Consider the following 27,579-nt stretch of genomic DNA (forward strand, 5'->3'; position numbering starts at 1 on the left):
CTTTTTTTTTTTAAGTGGAAAATAAAGACAAAACTATCAATACCGGCTTGAAAGGTAAGGCAACATTTTTACTCAGTATTATTCCAGTTATACATCTTTATAATAAAATCTCATCTGTTTCTTTACAGTTTCTAAACATCTCTGTACAAACGACAGTGCTGCTGTTCATGTGTCTGAGTCCTGCCTGTGTCGCGCGTGCAGAGGAAAAGTCAGGTCTTGTTCTCGAGCCTCTTCTCCACAGACTTCAGCAGCAGCTCGGCGTACTGCTCCAGCAGAGCCAGGGCCTTGTCTCCCTCGCCTTTCGCCGCCTGCTCCACCGGTGATGTCTCACACTGTGAGGTAGGGGGCAGCAGAGAGTCGAGCTCAGTCTTGACCGTGAGCAGGGCATCGGAGAGAAGTGACCTCATCAGTGGCTGATCCTCGCTGAGCTGCTGGTCACACTGTAGGACCTGGAGCAGACAGACACACAGATATGTTTATCATGTTACAGATGAAACTACACGCGTTTCACTGAAATAATAAAATACAAAAATACTCAGATAACCTTTATTTTCCTTCATTTTTCATCAAATAATCCAAAAAGTGAAACCATGCTCAGTTCATTGAGCAGCAGAAATCTTTATAACCGTATATACTATGAATACACTGCGGTTCCAGTTTTCAGTTATGATAATGTGCTGCTTCTATATATATCTTTGGGGGTTGAATTATTAATGAAACAAACAAGACATCTATCACAGACTTTTGTAACTCGTGATGGCCATTTTTTATTTATTACTTCATGAGGAATCCAGTGAATAATCTATAGATATTTTGCTGCCATGTACATCAAAAAGAAAAGCAGCAAATTACTGCATTTGTAATAGAGGGAAGCAGCACTTCTTTTATTTACATATGTTTGAGCAGTTGTGAAAATAATCAATAATAATCATTTTAAGCCTATGCGAAAATTGTGGTCTAATTATTGTGGATTCCTGCTGAGAATAAAATATTATCTATCTATACACATGTATATGCCGTTATTTAAGGGCCACTTCACCCAAAGAAATATACATTTTTCTTTTTCTTTTTACTAATTTCCTGAGATAAATGTGTTATTCGATCAACAGACAGTGGATCTGAGATACAAGTTTCAACAGAGAATGTTGAGATTGTAATATTGACAGCAAGTCAAGGTCCAAGTCACTTCCTTCACAGAAAATACAGTAAAAGCCCTACACTGCTCTTTACTGTGTTTCTGTCAAGTTTTATGAGTTAAGTCTGAAAAAATCTAATTTAATCCAACTTTGTAATAGAATGTGAATTAAAACAGCAGCATCTGATTTTAACTTTATTCTTCACTTGTCAAATAGTCTCAAGTTATCATCTCTTTATCTTCATTGTCTTCCTCTCATCTTGTTCCCACACACACACACACTTGGATGGAAACACACTCACTGACCGTAGTGTAGAGCATGATGGTTTTCCTCAGACGGTGGTGAAGCTCAGTAACTGTCTGCCTGCAAGTTTCCAAGGTGATGCCGTATTCTGCAGAGAGACACACAGAGATAATGACTCTTTCAAGTGTAGCACTGCATGAGGCAAATCACAGCGCAAACAAATAACACGACAACACAAGGAGGCAGAGAGCACTTAATGGCATTAGTGGCTACTGTGTTTTCAAACTGAAATGAAATGACAACGAGTCGTCTTTGTGAGGCAGGTCTGTTCACTTCACAGCGGGTGAAGAGGCACGAACAGCAGGATGAAGGCATCCATCCACGTGCAGCATTATAACACTAATAGTTTACTGAGTAATGTGGAAAAAAACAATTAACTGGAGCTATATAGTATATATATCAGTCATTTCCAGAGACTAGTTTGGCCTTGATTTACCTGGATTTATGTTTATATATTCTAAATAAAACATCAATCTCTTGGAAATGTTTGGTTCACCTGTTCAAAATAATATAGTGGTGCTACAGAAATGGCAGTAAAATTAGCCCCTGTTTGCTCTTGTAATGATTTATATTGTGGAAAAGCCGCTCTATGTCACAAGAAGATTTTAAATAAAAGGTTATCACTGTATTATCATCACAAGGTAGCATAGAGACAGGTTTTCTGAGTCAGATAAAGGACAGCACTTCCCAAATGTTATGTTTCACATTTCAAATGTCAAATTTCAAAGCTTTTCATGTTTGATTTGTTGAATGGTGGCAAAAAGAACGATATATTTGACCTTCAAAGACGGGAGACATGAGGGATAAACACACCGAAAAGCATCATCGTCTTCATTGTGCTTACACTACTGACAGCGGGAGGACACCAAGATAAACATGGGGGCATAACTCACATACAGACGGACAAATAATGATCAGTGTGAGGAGATGCAGTGATGAAGAGGACAGGTTAATAGAAGGGTTCTGTGTCTGACAGACCTGGTTCGGGCTCAGTGCTCGCCATGTGGACCCTTTCAGACACCAGAGGGCGCTCTTCAGCTCCATCATGCTGTACTGGTTTGCTGGGACTGAGAAAAAACATTTGCCTTAGTTTTAGTATCAAGTAAATTCTGATGTGTATTAATTTAGGAAGTTACATCTATGAAACGTTCTTAATTCAGCAACACTCCTGCATAAGGTGGTTAAATAAAGCTCAGCTGACCTTAATACTTCTTGTTCTTAGAGGAGGTTTAACCGGTCGCAAAAACTAAATCTGTCCAAAACTCACCAACACGTGTAATTAAAGCTGCAGTGCACAACTTTTGTTATGCTGCTTCTGTTTGTTTCTGTGAAGGTTTTGTGTGCTGCGTCCTTCAACTGTCAAGCAATACTATCAGCAACTTTACTGTTCCCTCAGTCTGTCCTGATGTAAAACAAACATTTGTCTATATCTGAAAGCACTGTCAGACCAATATTTATCAGCACTACTGTTTTTACCGTGAAGAGCAAGTGATGTACCTCTTAGAGACGGAGCCTCTGTCTCTCCTCTGCATCACTGGCAGTGAACTTTGAAAAGATGAATCCAAACATAAAGACAGATGTCTACCCGTGACTGAAAACGACAAACACAAGGCAGCACGCGTCTTTAATTCCTGGAATTTAATTCCACAACTGTACGTGTATAGTATATATGGTTCATTACAGTCTGTCTCACCTTGTTTGTGTGATGGGATGTCACACTGAGGCTCTGGTGTAGGTGTAGAAGATCTCGTCAGGCCCCGAGACCCACAGTTTGGTTTCACCTCCAGGCAGAGGCTGCGTCGCGGGCTGAGAGGATGCCTGGGAAGCGGGATGCGAGAGGGTGGAATGTTCTGGGTAAAAGGAGTGGGTGAAGCTGTAGCTGTACGATGGGGAGAGGAAGGAGAGGAAGGAGAGGAAGGAGAGGGGCTTTTTGATGGAGACAGCAAGACAGATGATGATGATGATGATGAAGCAGAGACAGGAGGGGGGAAAGCAGTGACTGGAGAAGAAGCCAACAGTGGGGTCTCCATCTCCAGCTCCCCGGATGACCTTCTCCTCTTAGAGAAGAGGGGAGAAGAAGGTGGAGTCTGAACACCTTCTCCCACGGAGGAGCGGCTGCTTTTGGCCATGGAGCTGGCCGTGGGGTTCATGTAGGAGTGATGCAGCTTGAGTTTGGGGCACTCCCAAGGCAACGGGGAGGGGGGAGACTGTGGTGAGCCAGAGGAGGGTGAGGAAAAGTGGAAGGACGGCACGGAAGAGTCATGAGCCAGGAAAAGATGCTGAGGTCTCTTGTGGAACTCTTTCCGGTCACTAGAGGGCACAGGTGAACAAAGAGCTGGAGAAAAGATGACAAAGTGGAGCTTAATCAGTTTTGCATTGAGAAAAAAAGGCACATTATATAATAATCAATCATTATCTAAAGCTAAACTAACTCATTTTACTTAAATTGACAACATATTTATGGACTCAAAGATGCTGAAACATACGGTCTGAGGACAGGTCCTGCACAGACTTGGATTTCATCAAGCATGTGGTTCTGTCCAAATGAACTGTGAATGGAGGGCTGGACAGTCTCCATAGGTGGGACCTTGACGTCCTCTTGGCTCTAAGGACAGGAGAACCGTCCTTCTCAACCCTGCTGGGACAAACACCTCCTCTTTAAGATCACTTCACAAAAATCCCTCAACAGACACAACATGGCAAAGATAATTCACTTGAGGCGTTTCTTCTCGTTTATTTGCACGTATGTGATTGTTTGAGAGGCGTTAAACCATATCCAGTCTGTAAATGACAGCACGACACATGTGAAACGTCACTGTTGTCTCCATCATTCCCAGGAACGGCACCAACAGATGGGTCACAGAGGTATTCTTGGGGTCAACCAATTAATTTGCAGAATTATTTCCAGCTTTTTTTTCCCCAACACGGGCATACGATGATGTTGGTTTATTCAAAATAATATTTATGTAATAATTATAATAGAAATGACAAAAATAGCAGTAAAAAGTTAGAATTGTTATGTGTGTGTTGCCATCTGTAAAAATCGGGTCCACATTAAACTGCTTGGGAATATAAGGCCTGGTCTATGTCATAGCTTACTGACTACACTCATGCTCTGTACACCAAACAATGATTTACAACAATTATTTGATATATGAATCCTAATCTGGTCTTACTCTGGTCCTTCGATCCTGTCCGAGGACTTGTCCTCTCCGTTTCCGCTGTGGTTATCGTCCATCATGGGCTGCACCTTTGACACTGGACACTGTTTAATGGAGGCGCTGCCCCGACACAGAGAGAAGTCAACACCAGGTTAGAGGAGCAGATGAGTAAAATACACAGTGTGAGTCTCGACAGAAAGAGACACTTGATGCGTTATCTCTATGTCATTACACCGCTCACATCATCGCTTTCAAATGTGTTATCTTGGCATTTCAGTATTTGCAATCCTTCGTTTTGGATTTACCGGCGTATAAAACTTACCAAATGAATGAGCACAATAAATATTGACTGGCAACCAACTGTGGTTAAACTGAGCTCAGCAAATGTGTTTTACATTTAATTTAATTATTTGGTTTTGTTGTTTTGTTTCTTTTTAATGCATAAGAACACACATTTCTTGTATGTTTGCACACATACGGGTGGTTCTGATTCACATTGTATTAAATAAAATATTCAGAGATCAGTGCAACTAGATGGATAAAGAGTTGGTTTAAAAGGAAAGATATTATCCATCACTAAATCTATGCCAGCAGTCAGCTTGCACAAAATCACCTTAAGTTCAGTATCACAATACATCTTGATTATTTTATTTGCACAATATGCAAAGTGTAAAAAAAAAGATAATTGGATGTTTGACTAAGTTTTACGAATTGGATAATTTGTTGGATAGAAGCTGCTGCCAGTGAGTGAGTTGTGGGTGGATGAACAAAGCCACACTAGCTGATGTCCCTGGTTCTGCAATGATGAACACACTTCATGACTATAAATGATTCTACTGAAGAAATGTCCTCATCTCACTTTAGGCAGGAAAGTGAATAAGCGAATATCCAGAAAATATTGAAATATTTCTTCAAACAAAAAAATCACCCTGCAGTCGTACACATGGAAGGCAAGTAGGTAGGTAGCTGGCTAGGTAGGAAGAAAGGTAGGAAGGTAAGTAAGTAGGTGAGTAGGTATGACTTTTATAAAACGTGTTTCCTTCCATTGAATACATATTATAGGTATATAAAGATAATAACAATGTTCTCCCTCTCAGAATGACAAAAATGAAATATAGTCTTTACAGATGGTTTAGCAGAGCAGTGTGAATAAGTCCACACAGATTGGTAATTATAGCTGTGAGTACATGATCTGGAGCGGTCAGCAGTACCTGTTATTGCATCCTCTGGCTCGGAAGCGTGAAGACATACTGAGCCTCGGGATTCGGCTCTGCTCAGCTGTGGACAGACAGTCGGCAATAGAGGAGAAAAAGTTGGAGACAGTTGAGAGAGCGATGATGCCCAGAGAGGAGAAAAACCAAAAGCTACACAACAAGAGAAACTTTGAGACAATCAATATTTGGTGCGTGTGTGTTTTTGTAGCTGTGAGCGCCCGTTTCGTTTCATCAGCATCTGTGTGAGGACATTTGTGGGTCTTTTTCAGGGTTTGCACTTGGTTTCATTGTGGGGGTTTGAATTAGACATAGGTTTTAGGGTTAGGCATTATCATTGTGAAAGGGGCAAAGGAACGCATTATGTCTATGACTTGTCTGACCTGTGCTGCCGCTCTCTGCCAGCATCTCAAAGTTCTGCTTGAGGAAGTCTTCCTTTCTGTGATCGGCGGTAAACGCCACAGTCCTCAGCGCCTCGTCGATGCTCGTCACTTCTGCCTTTTTTCTCACTTCCTCCTCCTCCTCCTCCTCCTCCTCCCCCCCGTCTTCATCGGAACTGTCCTGGCTCAGGAAATCCACGTCAGCAGAATCTGAAAGGCAAAGGAAAAGAACGTGTGCAATGGACTGTTTCTCCAGATAATCCCTCACAAATGACCAGAGAGAACACTGGGACTCACTGTACGTGGCATTAGGCTATTATGTGATATATTCCATCAGGTCTGAAAAATGAGAGAAAATAATCTCTCTCTGCCTCTGTGTGGTCAAATCCCACTGAGAAGGTTTCGGCTATAGTGTGAGTAGAAGACGTACTGTGGCTTCTATGTGCACTTTAGTCTTTTTGAGGGGACGATGTCTTGATGACTTGAAACAGAAATGTAAGCAGATTAAAAAATAAATAAAAAATACAGACCAAATGGGACTTTAATCTCTATTTTTAAATTCCTCTGCTCTACCTGCAACCACGACGTGTGAATCATAGTGTGGTTTCATCACCTTAAATTAACAGAGTTATAATAATCTGAAGGTAAAGTAGTTCTTTTAGTTTGAAGAAACTGTATAATCCTGGTGAAGTTTGTGTCTTCTCTGATGTGACCACTAGGAGGTGCAAAATGTAAGCATTATTATATGGATAAAGATGTTTTCATTTATTTGTTGGTACTGTGCGGTTTCAAAGTACCTTAAATGTCTCGTGTATGTTTAAGGTGCACTGATTAAAGCATAGAAGTACATTTTCTTTCTTTTTTTGGTGTGTTTCTTTCTGTCTTCCTCACCCTCAAACACCTGGTCCAGACTGGACTCCGTGCCCTCATATTCCAGGACGCAGCCACTGTCCGGGCTGTTGCTGTCCTGGCTCTCGCTGCACGGGCCTCGTCTTTGCATCCTGCAGTAATGCTCCTTCACCGTGGAGTCGCTGACGGGTGAAAACACACAGAAGAGAGTTGGAAACAATGGAGGGAGTGAAGGGCGGGACATAAACTAAGAATAGAAAGGCACTTTTTTCTTTCTCTTTCACGGTCACTGTGATGAAAGGCGGAGGTTTACCTGCCCCGCAGACTTGTATTGTCCTCGTTGTCCTCGGGGAACGTCGCAGCTCCGTCATGTCCCATGATGCCCTTGGATGGATGCGAGGACAGCATGTCTGCCTGTGACCGGGGCTGATGTCTCTGGGAGCTTTCGTCCAACTGCTGCTGCACAGAATGAGCATGAGTGACTTTGTGAAGCAGTGCAATCACTTACATATACTGTTATAACCATGGAGCATACATAAAAAAAAATTAATGGAGTCCATTTTTTATAGTGAATCACATAGGAATAGCCACCAGGGGGCGTCTCCTCAGGTTGCAGAAAGAACTAATCCAGGAAGTCTAAGGGAATCTGAGCCTACTTCTCACTTGCTAAACATTTTCTGAGGTGTTAATTATCTCAATCACTAGTTTTGAGTCTTCTAGCACACAATGTCAGTTAGGATAATGATGTTAAAGTGTGACTGACAGCTGGTGCCGTTGAATAGGAGCCAGGCTGCAGGTGCCACGTCTGAACATCCAGCTGCTAAAAACCCTAACACGGCACTGGCCGCTTGCCACTTGGTTGCGTACCAGCAGTTCCTGCAGACTGGACGAGCTCGGTCTCTGTGTCTGTCTGTCATGAGGAGGATTATTCTTGTGAGCAAAGGTCTCCAGTTGCCTCAGGTCCAGCATGGATTTAATCTTCAGGGAGCCCATACGATGAGACCAGCGCCTCCGAGGACGCCTCGCCGTGTCGGGGATGACCTGGTCGACGACTCCGTGCTGCACAGAATTAAAAACAGTAAACCCAAAACTTTACTTTATTTCTGTTCTGGAAATGACAATAAAGGGTCAATGTATGTCAGCTTGTGCGGTGTCATTTTTGGTGTCCTCATTTTTCCCCCTGTGTATTTAAGAGAGATTTCCAAAATCACTTTTAAGACTCAGCCCCCACCTCCAGCACATTACAGAGGATTTAATCTCATGTTTGGTGGATATAAGCCTGAGATCCTTAAGCTACTTCAGTCCCTCTAATGCAGTGCTTCTTATAGTGCCCAAGGATGGGCCTCAGAGATATTCTTCTTTTTAGCAAACACATCAAAAACATGTATTCTTTGGAAGAACATTTATTTTAAATATATTAAACGATGCCCAATAAATATGATTAGTGTTTGCAAATAACCACAGTTAATTAGAAACACAACACAGGCCTCATCAGTTAAGGCCAAAATGGCAGTTACAATTAATTTGATAAAAACAGATAACGTTTTATGATTATTTACTTTTTTTTTCTTAGAACACAAAGCATTTAGGCTGCTTTTGTCCCCATTTCTATGTTAACACATATCTACAGAGCTATAAGAATGTGTAATATAGAGTGCATTATATCCTTTTTTCCAGCTCAACCTATAGGCAATCTGATCTGAATCTAAATATATAAACAAAATTGAGCAAAAACTACTGAAAAATGTACAAAATCGTATTGAATTTGTGAAATTTGGAAATATGTCATAGTTCAAAGTTCCCTTTGTTTGTTTTTTACGAACATCAATAAAGGAAAAACAGTGTATTTTGTGAATTTTGCATAATTCTTTGAAAAACACATGTAAAAAAAACAACATGTGATTTAAAAAGATTTAGAAAGCACTGCACAAACGACGTAAACAGTAAAACTACTACAGTAAAAAAAAAACTACAGTAAAACTACTACTTATTAAGCAGGACATTTTTAATGAAATATGCAAATAAATGTCACAATTCTGTTGTTGAAGATGAAGAATGTTTTTGAATGTAACAACATACCTTGTTCAGACCCCAGTCCTGTGCTTCATCTGAGTCTCCTGGTGAATGAAGGAGCAGAATGTTTATTCAAGTTGTAAAAAGAATCATATTAATTATTATTATAGATGTATCTTTGATGTCTGGATTGATTTTTATAATTATTATATATTTTATTATATTATATTATATTATTATTATTATATTATATTGCCCTTTGCTCAGAGGTTAAAGGTCAAGGACACTGCGACAGGCCGGATGCTTGCAAACATTTTGCTTTAATTATTGTCTGGGTAGATTCTCATTCCTTCATTGAGTCATCACGGAAGACGCCTCAAGAAATCTTTCAAGAAAAACTTTACGTCACCTGAGTCTTCCTCTCCATGGCTGCCGTCAGAGGAAGCAGTGCTCGCGTTGTCGTCGGGGTCGGTGCTCTCCGCTCCATCCTCCCCCTCGTGCTCGCGGTCACTGTCCGAGGACAAACCACTCAGAGTGGGCGCGCTGTACACCTCCCGCCTGCAGTAACACCGGCACAGCGTCGCACAACAAAAAATGAGACAGTTTCTCTCTGTGATTACACGATCAGTTTTTGGTTGTCGGCGTGTGTCGTCACCTGAGACCAGAGGTCTTTGTGGCCCGAGTGTTTGGGTTTTGTCTGAGTTGACAGAGCCTCTGTCTCATGCTCATTGTCAGTTCTGGAGCCAGCCGCCACACAAAGATACAGCTACGAGATAAAAGCATCCAGGCATTAAATATTCAGCATTTCATTTCAGCTTGACTATAGAGGAAACTGTCTGCAAACACATTTCCTCACTCATTTCCTCCTGCAGCAGCATAAGCTGTAGATAATTTCAATTTCCCACCCTGATTTTATTCCAAATTATATATATTTCACTGCAGGGGTAGATAGACTGAAACTACTGTTTAGATATCTTATAATCATAGCCCTGCTTTAAAGTTACATTACTAATTTGGAAGGTGTCACATCATAAGAGTCCTTTAAACACAGGATTGTCTCGTAAAACTACACACAACAACAACAGTGGAGTTTCTCACCTGTCACCTGACACCGAAATCAAATGCCTGCAGTCGTTTGTGAACTTCATCGCAGTGACAATGTCTGCGAAACAGAGAAGATGGCTGTTTGGTTATTTTATCGCCCTTGGCAATGCTGGGTGATATATCCTGTTGCCTACTGCTATAAATGTGTCATTTAGTCTCTGCTCAGTGTGGCTACATGAATTATGTGTATGTGAGATAAAGGTGTGTGTGTGTGTGTGTGTGTGTGTGTGTGTGAGTGCTCTGTTACCAGAGTGTCCAAACATTGTGGCCACACACTCTCCAGTGTAGAAGTCAAAGACACTGATGCTTTTATCGGAGCAGCTCGTGGCAACATATTGACCCGAGGGATCGATCTGCACCTGTCAACAGCAAACACAGAAGCATTCTATTTATGATCTGTGTGCACAGGAAATGAACGAGAGCGTGGACGCCGCCGGAGAGAGAAATGTTACCCTGAGCAAACTGCCGTCTTCGCTCAGCGAGCCTTTGAAGAGCTTCTTCTGTTTGCCGCTGCCGATGTTGAAAATCCTGGAATCGGGAAAAACAAGAAACTTCAGAAATGTTTGTTTTTCTTAACAAAGTCAAAGTGTAAGACGCCTGCACACACTCACCTGATGCAGCGGTCTTGGCAGCCGACAGCAGCGTAGTTGCAAGTGGGGTCGACGCTCATGTCGTACAGCGCGGTCTTCCTCACCGTGTGATGAGAGCGCCTGAACTCTGTTCCTCTGTCAGTCTAAAAAAAAAGGAAAAAGTGTCAAGGCTGCACTGTAGCTTTAGCGTTAAATAACAAGGTGCTGCATAAACCACATACTGTAGCACTGTGACTGCATCCTACGGCTATATCTTCTCTATCTGCGCAGTACGTGCAAAACAGAAACGATAAACTGTCATCACGTCCACAAAGGAGGTTCTGTTTGTCTGACTGTCTGACTGTCTGTCTGTCTGTCTTATTAAATAAGCTACTGAGCAGGTTTGCATGAGTTGTTGTGCAGGATCAGGACATCACATCATGGAGCAGAAGAGTGGAGGGCATAAGAAATCATTTTACAGACGCTTGGAACAACAGAAGATCATTTCTGGTACGCGAGGGCCACCGTAGCTCCCTGATGCGCTTGAGTGAAAGGCATCCTGCATTTGCTGCAATCTGCAGTCTCACTGACAGATGTCGCTAAAGCTTACACACTGAAATGAAGTGGGTGGAGACAGGAAACCAGCGACAGCTCTTGAGGAGTTGGCGAAAAAGCACAATTTTGGCATTCAGATCTCAGTTTGAATAAACATCATTATCTGTAAATGGCTTCATACGCCATGCTTGAAAACAGACGGAGCATTCGGCGTCTGCCTCAATAAAGATTTCGGTGCTCGGCAAAGAAAATAAGTCATATTATTTTTGAACACAATAGAAAATCAGTGTTAGTGCCTCCGAACAGAAGGCAATCATGAGTCATTGGAAAAAGCTTAGAAACACTGACTGTTCACTGTTCACTGTCTTGCAGAGAACACGCTGTTTGTAACACAAAAAGAAACGAATGAATGAACGGGACGAGGTTCTGCTCAAGACTAACACGCTGTTTCTGTGTCGCGTACACGCGGCGACCTGAATTGTGTCTTGACTTTGGGAAGAGTGTTGTAATGCACGCTGGTCTGATCAAACAGAGAGCTGCCCCAGTGACACAGAAACAAAGAGAGGAAAGAATGCAGCACAGAGTCTCCTTTGTTGCTCTCCTTGAGTCGTATTCACAAAGAGGCGACATGCAGTGTGTTACAGCTGTGCTGGTGCAGAGTTAGTTAGTAACGCCACGACGGAAAGAATTAAAGGTTTAAAGCTAGAAAACGGCAAAGAAAAGAAAATGAACCAAGAATAGCTGCTATGACAACTCTCCTTTTTCTGTACAATTAATATGCTGAATTAGCACGAATGATGCCACCTGCACACTTTTGTCTGGATCCTGGATTTAGGCCCATCTTTGTCTGTTTTGTATTAGGCATTGTGTTGTTTTTTTGTTTTTGTCCTTGTCATCTGCTGGGTATTTATTCATAATGTTGCATTCATGTTTTTAGGGCCTTGCTGCTGCGTCCAGTTTTTCTCTCAGATGGGATAATACTGTATATTCGGCCTGTAATCATGTAATCCTCTTGCAGTGTCCCTCTCCAGCGAAAGTAGGGGGGTAATCCAGAGAAACAAATTATTAGACAGTGATTTTAAAATTCAGACTAGGGCCTCAAACTGTTTTATTGCTTCTATATGAAGTGAAAATGTGATCAAATATTCTATTTGGTGTATAAAACATTAGTGTAGTTCTAGTTTGGGTTTATGACACAGCACGTATTTAGTTAGTGATTTCACAATAAGCTTGTATTTGGTATTTTGTGTGTGTCTTACCTTGTGTGCAGTGTGGAAATGGATGCTTTTGTCTGCCCCACAGCTGATCATCCTCACCTTGTTCTCATTGGCTGAGGACCAAAGAAAATGATTGATCTATGATGGATCTATTTACACACACATATATAAACATATATATATATATATATATATACACATATACACATACATATACATATATATATATATATATATATATACATATACATATATATACATATACATATACATATACATACATATATATATATCTTTATCTTTAGGTATTAGACATGAGAGTGTGGTTTCCAAAAACAACACGTCAGAGGCAGTAACTGATGCAGATGTGTTTCAGTAACATAACGACACGAGTTAATAATCATGTACTAAATGTTAATTCATGTTTTAACTGAATAATGAATTAGGTTAATTAGGGGATTCATTAAAGGGTTTATAAATCGACAGTGAACACAGAAATACCTGTTAACTGTTTATGGGAGTAGTAAATAAGCTTTACCTAACTATTAATACGCATTTATTCATCTTTGTTAACTTTTATTAAAGCTCCTTATGACCCTGATTGTAAAGTGGGTCATGTATCGCTGAACATAGACTTAAAAAAGAAATAAGAATCCTAAATAAGCCTTGAATGAACAAAAGGTACCATGTATTAACCATTGAAATCTATATTAATGCTCATTGTGACAGATACTAAACATTTCCCACTTTACAGTAAGAGTGAAGTCATTATTATTTAGTATATAAATGAAGTGTCACTTACAGCTTGTATTGTCATTTTTAGTCAGTTACTAACATTAACAGTAACTTTAACCATTATCGAATAATGTATGAATTAATACCTTTACTTAGCAGAATAAACCGTTAAATATATAAATAAATGCTGATAAGAGCATTAATTAATGTACTCTTACTGTGATTAAAGTGTTACCTGTGGTTTTTGTGACAGAGAACATAAAGTGCATCAGTGCATAACATAAAGGGCTCATCACAAACAAGGCTCCACCTGAGTACACACGCAAGAGTCGCTGTGTGTTATTTAAACAAACTGTGCTGCCAGCAAAAATTAAAGAGGGACTTTGTGTGGTATTGAGTGGAGATAAAGGCGAGGATTAAGAACAGATTAGCTGTCAGATGTTGACAGAGTCTCGAGTGGCTCACCAGCAAAGCGCGCGGCTGTTATGGACGAGGAGTGCTCGTCGAGTGTCTGCACCAGACTGTAGTCGTCTTTAGCATCCAACACATGGATCAGACGGTCCCTGCTCGCTGTGGCCAGCAGATTCAGACCTGAGAGGGATCGTTTAATTAAAGATTAAATATGGCACAATAAGCGATCTCTATGTCACATGTGTTTGCACGCACCTGTTTCTGGGTTACTGTAGTCCAGACAGAGGATCTCACCATCGTGGGCCTCCACTTTCAGAATCTCCTCCATGCGGCTGAGGTCGTGAACTCTGCACAAGACACATGCAGATGTTAGTTTGTGACGGTGTTCATATCGAGTACAAGTGGTTGGCTTGCCTTAAAAATGAATAAAGATCAAGATGTTAAACATTATGATAATTTGCAGGTATACACTTCCAGGTCAGTTTTAACCCTTTAACATCTAAGCCTCAAAATGGCCGTCTGGAATGTTTAGCTTATTTTAACCATAAAAGGGCCAGAACAAAAAAGTTATTTTGCCAATTTTTCCAGAATAACTTTCAATATCTGGCAGTTATTTATGTTAAAATAGTGTATTAATAATTTAAAATAAAGAAAAACAAAATGTTTTATTGAGAAAAAACACTTTGCGTGTTAAATTTTACATTTGAACAGTATAAAACATCATTTAAAATAACATTTATTTGAGTCTTTGTCTCAATGTCCAAAAACAGGACAAACAGGGCAATCAGAGATGGCAGACTTCAGCCCATTCATGCGCAACAAGCCTCTGGTGGCCTCTGTTGGTCATATTGGCAAGTGCAAGTGCAAATGTGGAAGCACAAACAAACAAATAGACAGACACACAGAGCCACTAAAAACAATACTTCACTCCCACTCTGTGGGGTGAAGTGAAAATGGAAACTACTGTATGTGCAGGTGTTTTTCCAACTCTTTCCTCTCTGGTGACAAAGATTTGTTTCCGTAAAACCCACATGTCGACTCTGACGTGCAGCTTTCAGAAACCGTCGCGTATTTAGGGTAATGCAAAGTGTGCTTGTGCAAATGTGTCGTCTGCGGTTATGGTAGCAGTACTGGCTTCGGGTTTTTTTGTAGGAGTGGTGATGTCAACTTCACCGTTTGCATCCTCGTCCCTTCCATCCCCATTTAATTATTTACCTCAAAGCTTACAGACATGGCTATAGAATGTTGACCAATTAGGAAAAATCCACAATTACTACTTGTGATGTGATTCATGTCCAAACAGGGACATAAGTGGTGTAGATTCGAAGTCATTTCACATAACTTAATGTAGTATCGTCTTTTTGTGTATTTTTTTTTTCCTGTCATTCAAACTCTGAGAATAATCGACCATGTCCTACCTCAGCATCCCACTGCGGTCTCCTGACGCGAGGTGTTTACCGTCTGGGCTGACACAGATGGTCCTGATGCCTGTCCCGCTTTCTGACGTCTGTCCATCTCCTGATTTATCTGCACTAACGTTTGTCACAGATGACTCAGGATCCAGTAATGCAGCCGTGCTTCCATCTATGTAGATTACATTCAGGAGCTCCTGCACGCAAAGCAATTATGTACAGAGACATTACATCAGCACAGGGAGAATACACATTTAATAATGTCATTATTTTCAGTTATACGACATGAGGGCAGACAGATAGGGATGCCAAACTCACGCTGCTGAGGACGTTCGGCGTCTCAGGCCGGTCCTCCATGCGCCACAGTCTGATGGTGTTATCAGCTGAGCAAGTGAGGAACGCACCTGATGACAAACCAGCCGCCATTTCTGCAGGAACATCTGGGAAAACCTGATGAATGACAAGAGAGGAGATGAGTTAGTGTTCATCTATGGAAGAGGCTGTAAATTACAGAAGAGGATAAACTGGGTTTTCTCCAGGTTCCCTGGTCTGGTTTCCTCCCACAGTCCGAAAACATGCAGATTTGGGGATTAGGTAAATTAGACACCATAAATTGACTGGTGACCTGTCCAGGGTGTACCCCGCCTTTTGCCCTATGTCTACTGGGATTGGCACCAGCGCCCCCCATGACCCTCATGTGGAGGATAAAGTGGTAGAAGTTGGATGGACGGATGGATAAATTATGAACTATAATAATGCAGTTTTACTAAAAATAGGCACTGCCTATTATCAGCAAACCTAAACTGTCTTTTCTGTCAAACACAATGAAACTTATCATACTCATCGATTACGTCTGTTGTGTAATATTTAGGACGATTTATTGGCAGAAACTGAATAAACTACCAATCAGTGTAGCTTTAAATGGTAGGTACTTTGGGTAAAGGGCTTGTTTGATGGACGCCTCTATCTTGCGTCGCCATGTTTCTAAAGAAGAACAAATGGAAGGACGTTTCAGGTTTCAAGTTGAAGCTTACAAAAAAAAAGCTCTGAATAAACCACCCATTCATCTTCTACCACTTTCTCCTCCACATGAGGGTCGCGGGGGGCGCTGGTGCCAATCCCAGCAGACACACGGTGATAGGCGGGGTCACACCCTGGACAGGTCCTCAGTCCATCACAGGACTATGGACAATATGACTAATACCCCACATTTGCATGTTTTTGATCCGTCTGTATCTATTGGAACTGTTAATTGTAAATTAGATGTCACTAATTCTAACCACAAACAGCTAAATATTTCCAAAATATCCATTAGTGTGTCCCACACACGCGCAGCACTGCCAAGAGTGTTCTGCTTTGGCACAAAGATAGTATAGATGAATCCCTCAGTTTCGTCTGAATCAGTAACTCAGTCATTGACCAGCACGGAGGTTCTGAGCCAGCAGCCGTCCACAAATGTCGCACTACTCAAAGAGCCTTTTCGTTCACTTCCTCTTTCACGTTTACCTCCAGGTCCCAGACACAAGCAGCGTGGAACAGGGCAGAGTGCAACTTCCCCACTCTGCTGACGTCCTTCACATCCCACACATACAAGCTGTGGTCATTATACACACAGCTGAGCCAGTGGCTGATGGGGTCATAGGTAAGTGCGATGGCTGCTGGATAACGGGCGTCTGTCCTGGTGGAGCACAGGTGGCTGATGGGAGAGAGTTGGAATGAAATAATGGAACGAAACAGCGGCTGATTTCTTTTCTAACAACCTAAACAACACATGTTAAACCCTAAGAAATTGAGAAGAGCTTTGTGAGCTGCGGAACAGCGCCACTTGAGACAGGAAGCTCTATAAATAGAGAGCATTTGATCCTGCAGTGGATCACTGCCTGAGCTCTTCCTCACCTGGCCTCAGTAACAGCCGCGACGTCAGTGCCGAGGGGGTGTGGCCGAGGCAGCGTGCAGACAAATTGCAGGTCAGCGAGTCTGAAGGCGCGCACTGTTCCATCAGCGCAGCCACAGAAGATCATGTCCTCCGACAGAGACAGAGACTGGGCCAGGCTTGTCTGCAACACACCACACGGTAGAGGTGAGAGATCAGCGGCTCATTTTACAGCCGGCACAGCAGGGAAATCAGTCCCCAGTAATGACACAGTAAATACAAAAGAGAAAAAACTGACATGTACAGTAATAATCAGGAGTAGATGGAACGTTAAGTTTAAAGTTTGAAGGGAAAGTCAAGCCACTGCTATCATGTAGCTTCCAGGAGAACAAAAAACATTTTCCCAATCCTTCATTCCTAATTAGTTTACTATAATAACTATATATGTATTTATGTATATATGTATATACGTATATCTTATTGTCCTTCATTGTCCTCATTTTGAAATCCTGCTTCTATTAAATTAAGTCAAAAACAATGGCAGCTCTTTATTAAATAAACCAACAGGTGTCCTGGAATAATAAAGGTTAATATGTAATACTGATAAAGGCAATGTAGATGAGTGAAATAAAGGAAGACGTCCTCTGAATAAATCATGTTTTATAAAAAGCCAGGAGCCCTTTTTGTCAATGGATGCCATGAATTTCTCCACTTCTGGTCTTGATAACATTGGTTTGGTATTTGAATTATTGTGACTGATAAACTTCTATTAGTAGTTAGAATGTTTAGTTTTCCAATATGAAACCATTTTGGAACAGAAAAACAAACTTGCAAATAAATGCTAATAAACTCACCCGCAGGTCCACCCACTTGTCCAGCATCCTCTTGCTGTTGAACTCACACAGCAGGCCAGAGGAGGTAATGCAGAAGGTGGAGTCATATTTAGAGCCCCGCCCACAGGCAACATCGCAGAAAAAGTTGTTCCTCAGCTCACCGAGCAGCCCCGAGCGACCCAGGAGAGGAACAGGAGCGCTGGCCTAATAACCACGAGGGGGACGAGGGTTAGATCACACTGTGGTTAATACTAAATGTCCATCAACATGAGGAAACCTCAATCATTTCCTTTGGCTTACAAAGAAAGGACAAACGAGACTTGAAGTAAACGCCAGAGATTGGGCTCAAAGCATGTGTGAAGTTTGTGAAGTTCAACAAAGAGCAATGAAGCAGGAACTGTGACAAAAAACACTTCACGCCCACTTTACTGTGATGGCTTTGTTTTAGCTTATATAATCTTCAGGCAACCAAACATTTGTACTCTGTGTATGGCAGGAGAACGTTTGGCAGGAAAAATCACTTTTCAACTGGCAACAGAGCGGCTCCGATACAGATCAGTCCACAGACGACGAGTGATGAAAATGTAACACACAAAAATTAGACTTAAATCATCCACGGTGTAATTACGAGGCAGAAATTAAATACACTAGCTATAAGAATGTTTGTATGGCTGCATAAACACTCGAAATTTAAATTCTTTAGTTTTGACTTTTGTTACTTCTGGCGATTTTTGTTGTTAATCCGACTCGGTTTGGTCTTCATGAACAGAAACAATGTCGTGTCTTTCCTCTAAACATTGGCTCTGTCAAGCAATACTATCAGATGTGACTAGGAGCATTTGTGTGTATACAGCAGCAGGAAAAGAAGCATTTATCCTGTCAAAAACAGTTACCAGTAGAATTGTCTACTGGTAACTGTTTCCGTGCACTCTTCTTCATATTTTTGATGTTTTCTGTTTTTACATTAAACTAGTGCTGGGCCGTTAACGGCGTTAACGTGCTGCGTTAACGCGAGACTCTTATCGCGCGATAAGAAAATTATCGCCGTTAATCTATTCTCAAAGTTGGGTCTGGGACCTGGGTCCACATAGTGAGCAAGCTATGAATTTCACTTTGATATGTTAGCGCGGATGTATACCTGGCCCAGAAGGCTCTGACCTGGCTGAGCGCGGATGTAGGTAACGTTACGTTATGTAATTTATTGTCATTTTTTGTTTTATAACGGTCTATGTAATTTACCACGGTGAAAATGGTTTCAGGTTGGATATACAACCGTCGCGTCCGACAACTGTCTGAATGAATATCCAACCTGAAACTAACTTCACGCGGTATAGCTTTAGCTAACGTTATCAACGTTTTGCTGATTAGTTGCTGATAGTTGCCTACTACTACTAGCAATCTTACTCTGATATACTTTTTCTGTCCTACTCCTAATGTTAGGTGTGATGAAAACAGAGGAGCGCCACTTAGCAGAAGAAGAATTCAAATGAGCCATTTTAATTTAGATTAATCTAGATTAACTCCAAGATTGCAGTGAGATTAATCTAGATTAAAAAAATTAATCTATGCCCAGCTCTACATTAAACAAATCACTTCCTGTGTGCAACATCTAAACATACTGAGAAATACACAGAGAGTCGTGCGAAGCAGATAAGCTTAATCAGCATTGGGTGACATCAATTGACAATGGTTTGAATTGAAGGGACTTTTGTTTAGGTTTTAAGACAAATGTCTCGATTAACAGAGGCCAAAAGTTAACACCACAACAGAAAAACAACGTCCTCTTTGGCCACCGTAGTTTCCTGACATGATACAGAAAGGGAGGCGTGAGCAAAAGTGTCCTCCGTTAGTTACAATCTCACCATTTGGCGTCACTAATTCTTACACACAGATAAAGCAACATGATATACAGCAGGTCAAATGGAGACGCGATCATGAGAGATTTGAAAGATCACCTTGCTGGCCTTGCAGTGATCCAGATACCAGAACTTGACATGTCTGATCCCCACAGTCACAAAGTAGGAGCTGTCCTCAGAGAAGGACACACCCGTCACTTTGCTGGACACCTTGTTGACGGCAACGACGAAATCTTTCTGCAGAATAAATCAACATCAGCCATGTTTGGTAAAGAAAAAAAAACAGTGACGCCATCGTTGGAGGAGCTGCTCTGGAGTGTGACGTACCTTCCATGCCCAGACGTTGACCATCTTGTCGTACTGGTTTCCCACACTGACGACGTATTTGCCGTTCGGGGAGAAGGCCACGCACGAGACGCCATATTTGTGCCCCTGCAGCGCCGCCACTTCTCTGCGCTCTGCCACGTCCCACAGCCTCACGGCTGGGAGGTGACCACTCTGGCGGATTAAACAAAAACCGGAGAAGGTGAGAGACGATCATGACTCCATGCTTTAAAATCCACTGGAGCAGACTGTTATTAACCACAGTCACTCGTCACTCCAGTCTATCCAGCTCTCGATGAGATTATCCTCTCTGACCTGTGACCGCTGCTCACTGTACATAGTTACTTGTCCTTCAACCCCCCTCACATTATTCTCTCAGGATCAAAAGGTCAGCAGGCTATTTGTGCAATCTCTTTTTTAATATGGTGGAACGACCTTTCAGAAGGTCAGTTAATGGGTGAGAGGAGAGGAGAGGAGGAGCAGAGGAGGAGAGGCATGCAGAAACATGGAGAACACGGCAGAGCTGCATCCACCATAACCAGACAGAAATAAGATGTCTGCTGTCAGACTGGCTTTTGTGTAAATTAGCCATTGTTTGGTTTCTTATCAGATGGTTGACTCAGGAATATTTTAAACCCCTCTCCTCTTCCTAGGCTGACAGGAAATCCTCAAACAGAGCTGTGACGCTCACGGCTTTGATCACAGACGTGCAGCAGCGAGGAAGACGCTTCAAAATCCCTCACACATGAATGTTACAGCAGCATTTGCATGGGGAAGACTGGTCAGTAAATGTAAAGATACAGTATGTGTTAAATATAAAATCAAACACAAAGCCAGTATCAGTTCATTAACTCAAATACCCACTGACACATTAACATTTGAGTTCATAAAATGTGCCATTTGTCCGCAGTTTATCTGGTCTTTGAACTTTGGTCTCTGCTGTCATGGTAACGGCAGGCGCGCGTGCCGCGTCCACTTCCACGGAGAAGTCATTCGTTGCCTTTGATTGGCCGGGAGTGGGGATTGAGATAGCGCGCTGTGTAGCTGTGCTCGCTGCGACTAAACAGTGTGTCGGGACACGTAATAAAATGCAAACACTGCACAGCACATTATCACATTTAACACACACACACACACAGGGACGGCCTGAGAGTCCTGCACAAACTGCTCATGACTGCAACGCGGAAGAATTCTAATTTGAATCAAATCCTGCAGCAGAGATACTGCAGACACCAATCCTACAGTAATATTTACCAAAAATAAATAGTTTCACTGCCAAATTCAAAGTCCAAATAATTACAAAAACAGGCACAAATTCAAGAGGCAAAAAAAAAAAGAGGCTTTAAAAGAGTCCATTCGCAGTGCAAGTGACTTATTCTGTAAAGCTACAGAATAAGTCACTTGCACTGCGAGGAGCTGTTTAGAGGGGGCTGTAATGTGTGAGTATATAATCATTAGCAGATACAGTATTGGTGATAAAGTGATCCATTTGTTTCATTTGATTGCACACAGATAAAAAAAACAAAACAATTATCTGGAAAACACACAGAGATCTTGAGTTACACAAAGACTATGACACTTAATCACACGACCAGCAGCAGCATAACGTAAGGACGTCAGTGTTTGAACGGGACTGACTGACGCGTCCGAAGACTCACCTCTCCTGTGACCAAGTACTTTCCTTCAGGGGAGAAGGACAGAGCGGTGACGGCTTTCCTGTGACAGCGACAGAGACAGACGACAGACAGCTCAGTGTCACTCAGGTTCTGGCCGAGTGGGACTCCCGACAGTTTGACGTTGCTCAGAGTAAATGCTTGTTTGTGTGCGTGTAACTCACCTGGAGGTGTTGATAATGTGGTGCTGTCTGTTCTTTCTGGGATTCAGTAAGACAACCACACACCTACACATGAGGGGATGAAATAAGAAGGATGACGAAATGTGTCAAAACACGACACATGAGAGGGAAACAGTGAATCTCAGATGTCCGCTCCGATAAGGATTATTCATTCATTCATTCATTCATTCACTCGTTCACAGAAGTGACTGAGCCAAGTCATCTCTGTTCAACTTACTCAACTCACAACTATTCTATGAACTGTTTAAAGCTGATCATAATCATACATGCATTTCATTACAGCTTCAGTATATAGTGTATGTTGATAATATCACAATAAAATATCAACTCATTGAAAAATTGAGAGTCATTGTCCGAGTATCTTTGCATAAACATTTAAGCGACACTAACTGAAGAATAATGTCATTGAATTATTGCCCAGCGTGGACTAACACGGTATATATCACGTTATTTACACACTTCTGTGATAGATGTCACTCTCCGTTTCCCCTCCTTACACTAATAATAATCTAAGCGGCCGCTTGTGATGATGAATTCAAATTTACAGGCAGACGTGAGGATGAAGTAGTTATTCATGAAGCGTTTAATGACATTCAATTCAATCATTTACTAACCCTGAGCGATGCATCCGCCTTTTTATGCCATTATTTATTTACAGTAAAAAGAACGGTGTCATTTCGCGTTAACTAATCTTCCTCTATACGCCGCGTTGGACAGCAATGCCGCAACTGTCACTGAAGCCACGGGCTACGTTTGTACAGATTTAAACGGCAGGGGGACACAGACACACACACGCACAGACATGACATACGTGCACACACAAACACACAAGCAAATGTTGCTTCCTCCCATTCAGACACACAATCCTTGACACAGCAATTACATAAACAAGCGTAATTCTCCCCCCTTTTTTTCAGCCACTGACCTTCTTAGTATGAACAAAGCTGAGTGAAAGGATTTCAAAGCAACACAAAAGAGGCTCAGTTCACAGTTTCTCAGCGGTTACAGCCTCGCGAGACACACTCGTGTTTGTTTTAAAGCAGAGCGCAGTCGCTCTGAGGGCCCCAGTCGTCACCCAGGATCTACAGTCAAATCCCAGCTGACACCACATCTCTCTGTTCTCTGTTGATCTTTTTCTTTTCTTTTTTGGTTCAACAAAGTGTGAGTGTTTGCACAGAGAGAGTAAGACACAGTGATCTATAGTTGAGTGTCTCACTGAGAGAGTCAAAGGAAAACCTTCCTGAGGATGAGAAACACTCTCCTCCTCAGAACCTCTGAGATAACACACACACACACATGTAAGTCAAAGGCCATCGTTTTTAGATAAAGATAAATAAAAGGTTCCTCTCGGTCTCTTTTCTTACCCGGCGGGGTAGGCCACCAGTCCAGATCGGGGGTGACACGTTAAACCGCTGTTTCCTGACGTGGTGATGCCCAGAACTTTCTCCAGCGTCACCTGCAGAGACACAAAGCAGGGATGAAGCATTTATTTTATTTCAAAGAATTCCCTCCCTGCGTGAAGTGAAGGTCGAGCTGGTTTAAATAAATACAGTACAGATGTCACAAATGAATCAAATACAGGGATAGATTGTTGTCTGTAACCCACCAACATTTTCATTTCTTACTGATACTGAGGTTTCTTTTTGTCATTCCGGCACCAGCGTCCCCCGCGACCCTCGTGTGGAGGGTAACGCAGGAGAAGATGGATGGATTTTGCCATTCCATTTGTGTGTTTTTCTGAATGTGAAACAGCCACAAATGTTTTGGAATGAATGATTTCAACACTCACATTTTATATCTGCAATCTCTTCCCATCATTTTGACCTTGATGGCATAATTTGTTGTTTTTGAAACCGCTGGATAATAACCTTGTATTAATTCATTAATAAATGAATGTTATTATCCTTTATGGCAAATTTTAGATTTTACTCACAAGCTAAAACATTTCAAAATCACTTCCCCAGTTTAATCTCTTAAATAAAAACTGTAAACATGTATAACTTTCCAAATACCTCCCTGTATAAATATTTTAACCCGTTTCCTTGTTGTAAATTATTTACAACAATTATTTGTATTATATTACCATCTGTTTTATAGGTGTTTTAATTTTTGGACCCACTTTGTCTAAATTGTCAATAAAAACTAAGATTTTCTTAGTCACATGTGAAATATAGTGAAACATAGCCAAAAGTTGTTATTTATTAATATGCATAGGATGCAGTCCTTAAAAAGAAAAATTGAAGGGCTCATAAAAATCTAAATGTATTAATAACAAAACTTTGTGTTCTATTACAGGATACCATCTATCTGAATACACCATTTTTAAACGACTTTTTTCTGTTGTTATTTTACGCCATTGTTGTACAGAAGGTGGCAGAGGTCCGAGCCAAAATGGGGGGTAATAATTTTCCTTTGCTGTCACCAGAGAAATGTGGAGCATATACTTTATACTGTCTGTCTTCAACAGGTGAGTCAGAGACCTCTCCTGTGATGAAAGAGAGCATATCTGAAACTAAATCAATATTTAAAATGTCCTTTATTACTTTCTCAATCCCTTCCCAGTACGGCTCAAACTTTGGACAGTCCCAAAAATAAGTTTATGTGTATTATTAATAAAACTGTTGGTTATTTTACGTGATAGAATGACTGATGAGTGAGTGGTTGTGTCTCCAAAAACACTATATTTCACCGTTCGTCTCACTAAATGTGATGATTTCAAACATTTGGACATTTCATTTGTCGGCTTGTCCAAACCTGCACAGACACACTCGTCAGAATGTCCCGCGCAACTTTATTTACTAAACAAACACGTCCTTGTTTGAAAGCGACACACACTGTCAATCATATTATAGGTGGCGTTGTCGTCTCTGTAGTTAGAGGAAGACGTGAAAGATCAGGTTTGACCCTGCAGCCAATCAGAGGGCATGACAGTCAGCTTGGCGAGGTCACGCCGTCTGTGCGGGGGATTTATGAAGCAGCTGTTTGAGTCTGTACCTGTGTCTGTGCTGTAAAACTAACAACGGAATAATAACGGAAAACCAAACAATCCCAAACGCAATCCAATGTGTGTGTGTGTGTGTGTGTGTGACAAAAGTCACTTTCTATTATATGCTATTACTTCAGAGTTACTGCAATCGTTAGTTTTCATTCATAAGTGCTTGTGAAAGTCATTCATCAACATGTTTTTGGACAATCTTATAAAAGGTAGACTGATGAACCATCAGACTTTGAAATAAAACTTTATAACACATTACAAAATGAGAGTGAATGGGTTATTCCGCTCAGAAAGTGTTGAGAGTGAGACATGGATACTTGCCTTGCTGGTGAGGTTTCCTCTCCCGCTCTTCTTCTGCTTGGCTGAAGGAGAACGCAGCAAATTCCTGAGGCGATTTTTAATGGTGAAGCCCTCGGCCGGCATGTTGACTTTTCACTGTCTTCTGTGACAGGACACCTGGACAACAACCACAACAAAAACCCTGACTGGAGATGAGCTTCACAGAGTTTCACAGAGTTGAACAATCCTGCTGCTGCTGGTGTAAGGACATGTGGACACTAATCTCCTGAGTCTTCTCTGTCCCTGTGTTTCCACTAGTGGACTGACTGTGTCTTTACGCAGCGTTTTTAAAGGGTCAGTGATTGGAAGGCGCCGCTCAGCTGTTTACTTTGCTGCCTGACATCAGTGCTTTAATCTGGAGTGGCTTCGGTCCCAGTGATTACATCAATGATTGCTTTTGTTGCTGTTGCACCTAATTAGCGTAATAGGATTAAACAAGAGAGCTGTGGAAACTGTTGTCAAAGCTGAGCGGCGCGTGTGTGGACACCACAGCAGCTCTTGATGTATTGTTGTCTCTGCTAACTGAGTTAGCACAGCTGCCTTATGCTATCTCTAATGTGCATAATTATAATGTAACATTTCAATAACTGTTATTACACCTCATATTTATGCTGACTAATGTTGTCCTCATATTAGCTTGTACACAACCGCTAGCATGCTCATACTAACGTACAAACCACTCATGTTAACTATTAATAATGAACATTTTACCAAAGTTAATTGCAATTTTAGTCTGGTTATTGCATTTTATACTTGTTTTGCTTTTCACGAAGCCTCTTGCAACATTGGACTAAGGATTACAAATGAAATCTAGCCTTTTGGCTAATTTTTGGCTAGCTGAATTAAATAAATGTCAAATAAACTAATAAATAACAACCGCTAAGGGTTTGTCTATCAATGTCTGTTTTTAGAGATCAGGGCCAATAAGTGATGCCGTTTTCCCCTCTATCTAATAAGATATAATACAAAAAAATACTTCAGTTATTGAACATCACTAATGTCTCTATACATTTTATGTCTGCACTAAAACGCAAATATTTCACACAGTAATTTTTCAATGTATTTAGCTTAATATTGAATGCATGAAAAGAGTAATTTAAAACAAAAAAAACCTTCTGAGAACTTTGTGGCTTCAACTGACTGAGCAGTTTACATTTCTACTACACTGTCTTCTTCATTGCAAGAGGCTCTACACTCAGATGTACAATGTTCCCTACATTCCAAAGCCTTGTCAAAGTGATCCATAACAGATGCAGATCCCTTAATTAATAGATGTTTCGACAAACATGTTGTTCCTTTCATCATCTGTGATGACTCATTTACATCTCTTTCAAGTCATCGAGGACCTCTGACTCTTTAGTGTCAAAGGACTTTTTACATTATCAAATTAATTAAAAGTAGCTTTGATTTGATGGCTAACAGACACACACACACATACAGATGATAGACATTGACTGATTAATAATATACATAAATACAAATATTGGCTGATTAATTGGCCCAACCGATTAATCGGTCTACGTCTAATAAAGACCTGCATCAAGTTATCTATAAAATAGTGTAATTGTGTGCAAACTAGTGACAATAACATTATATTTCCTCCTATTTATGTATTTATTTAATTCATTAATAATTTAATGTTCATCTTGTGTTGGCAGCAACAGTTTTGAAACACAAACTGTAAAACAATTGAAAAGGAAAAAGACACATAAAAAATAATCCCACCTTGAAAAAACACATGTTTTCCATAAACATTAAAGATTAATTCAAGATTAAATCAAACATCTCACACTCACTGAGTGATGGTTGGAGAAATGGCAGAGAATCATCAGTAAAACGATCATAGCATAAAAACCTACATCTGGCACTTAAGTCCTTGTGCAGTAAAAGCAGACAGTGTCATTAAAGGGCGGCCAAACACTTACAGCGTGTTAAGTGGCTCAGTCATTTCACAGCCAGGTCGTAACACAATGACTTCAATGGTAACTACTTCAAGATGTTTGCTTCCAAGTGTCCACGTGCTCCGCCTAGCTTCTTCTTCCTGTCACACCAGGCCACGCCCACATCTGTGTCATCCAATCAAGCGCTTAATACGGTTATTTCTCTCTTTATTTTGCCAGAAAATGTCTCTGGTAATGAAGATTTCAGATGGTGACAAACGCATTAAGGTTTTATTTATTTCAAAAGGCCACATGATTTTTCACATTTTCAGCACTCGGCAAAAATATATTGCAATAAAAGAAAAGAAATTAAATATTTACAGGTTATTTTTTAATCCATCGCAAATAGTTTTAATCGGAATTGCCTCTGACTCCCCAAAATACAGATCGTTCATGTTATAACACAAAGCAGAAACTTAATCTAAAAGAAACAAAACATAAAGTGCACCTACAGAGGATTTTCACTGAGTTAGTAAAGAACTTCATTACACAATACAAAAGTAAAAAA

At 41.0% G+C, this 27,579-nt stretch overlaps 1 protein-coding gene across 2 annotated transcripts; it reads right to left on the reverse strand.

Moving 5' to 3' along the window:
* Nucleotides 1–47: 47 nt before the first annotated feature.
* On the reverse strand, nt 48–27,205 carry mapkbp1 (mitogen-activated protein kinase binding protein 1). Of its 2 annotated transcripts, none has more exons than XM_044048364.1 (34): nt 27,057–27,205; nt 25,114–25,248; nt 23,162–23,253; nt 21,780–21,842; nt 21,601–21,658; nt 19,946–20,116; nt 19,718–19,855; nt 17,784–17,966; nt 16,953–17,113; nt 16,563–16,752; nt 15,375–15,506; nt 15,063–15,253; nt 13,900–13,991; nt 13,699–13,824; nt 12,541–12,611; nt 10,769–10,890; nt 10,610–10,685; nt 10,405–10,516; nt 10,152–10,215; nt 9,709–9,819; nt 9,463–9,611; nt 9,120–9,157; nt 7,908–8,099; nt 7,354–7,499; nt 7,083–7,222; nt 6,195–6,401; nt 5,812–5,878; nt 4,616–4,720; nt 3,926–4,074; nt 3,133–3,774; nt 2,916–3,030; nt 2,418–2,506; nt 1,442–1,527; nt 48–449 (listed from the first exon to the last, which is right to left on the reverse strand). In XM_044048364.1, the coding sequence occupies exons 2-34, from the start codon at nt 25,213–25,215 to the stop codon at nt 210–212; spliced, it is 4,620 nt and encodes a 1,539-aa protein (XP_043904299.1). In that variant the 5' UTR covers nt 25,216–25,248; nt 27,057–27,205; the 3' UTR covers nt 48–209. The 2 variants fall into 2 exon arrangements, with proteins under 2 accessions (XP_043904299.1, XP_043904300.1); XM_044048365.1 differs by having other exon boundaries at nt 2,937–3,030; nt 3,926–4,077.
* Nucleotides 27,206–27,579: the final 374 nt, after the last annotated feature.

Source organism: Solea senegalensis, linkage group LG17 (genome assembly GCF_019176455.1).
Source record: "Solea senegalensis isolate Sse05_10M linkage group LG17, IFAPA_SoseM_1, whole genome shotgun sequence".
NCBI classification, from domain to species: Eukaryota; Metazoa; Chordata; class Actinopteri; order Pleuronectiformes; family Soleidae; genus Solea; species Solea senegalensis.

Bases quoted from the DNA above. Each gene is read 5' to 3' on its own strand.
- mapkbp1 (XM_044048364.1), bottom strand. From the start codon at position 25,215: ATGCCGGCCGAGGGCTTCACCATTAAAAATCGCCTCAGGAATTTGCTG. The intron at 15,507-16,562 runs GTAAACGTGAAA...GTCATTCATCAG, and splicing joins CTTGTGTCTGGGACCTGGAG to GTTTTCCCAGATGTTCCTGC. The intron at 9,158-9,462 runs GTGACGTAAAGT...TTCATTCACCAG, and splicing joins CCATGGAGAGGAAGACTCAG to GAGACTCAGATGAAGCACAG.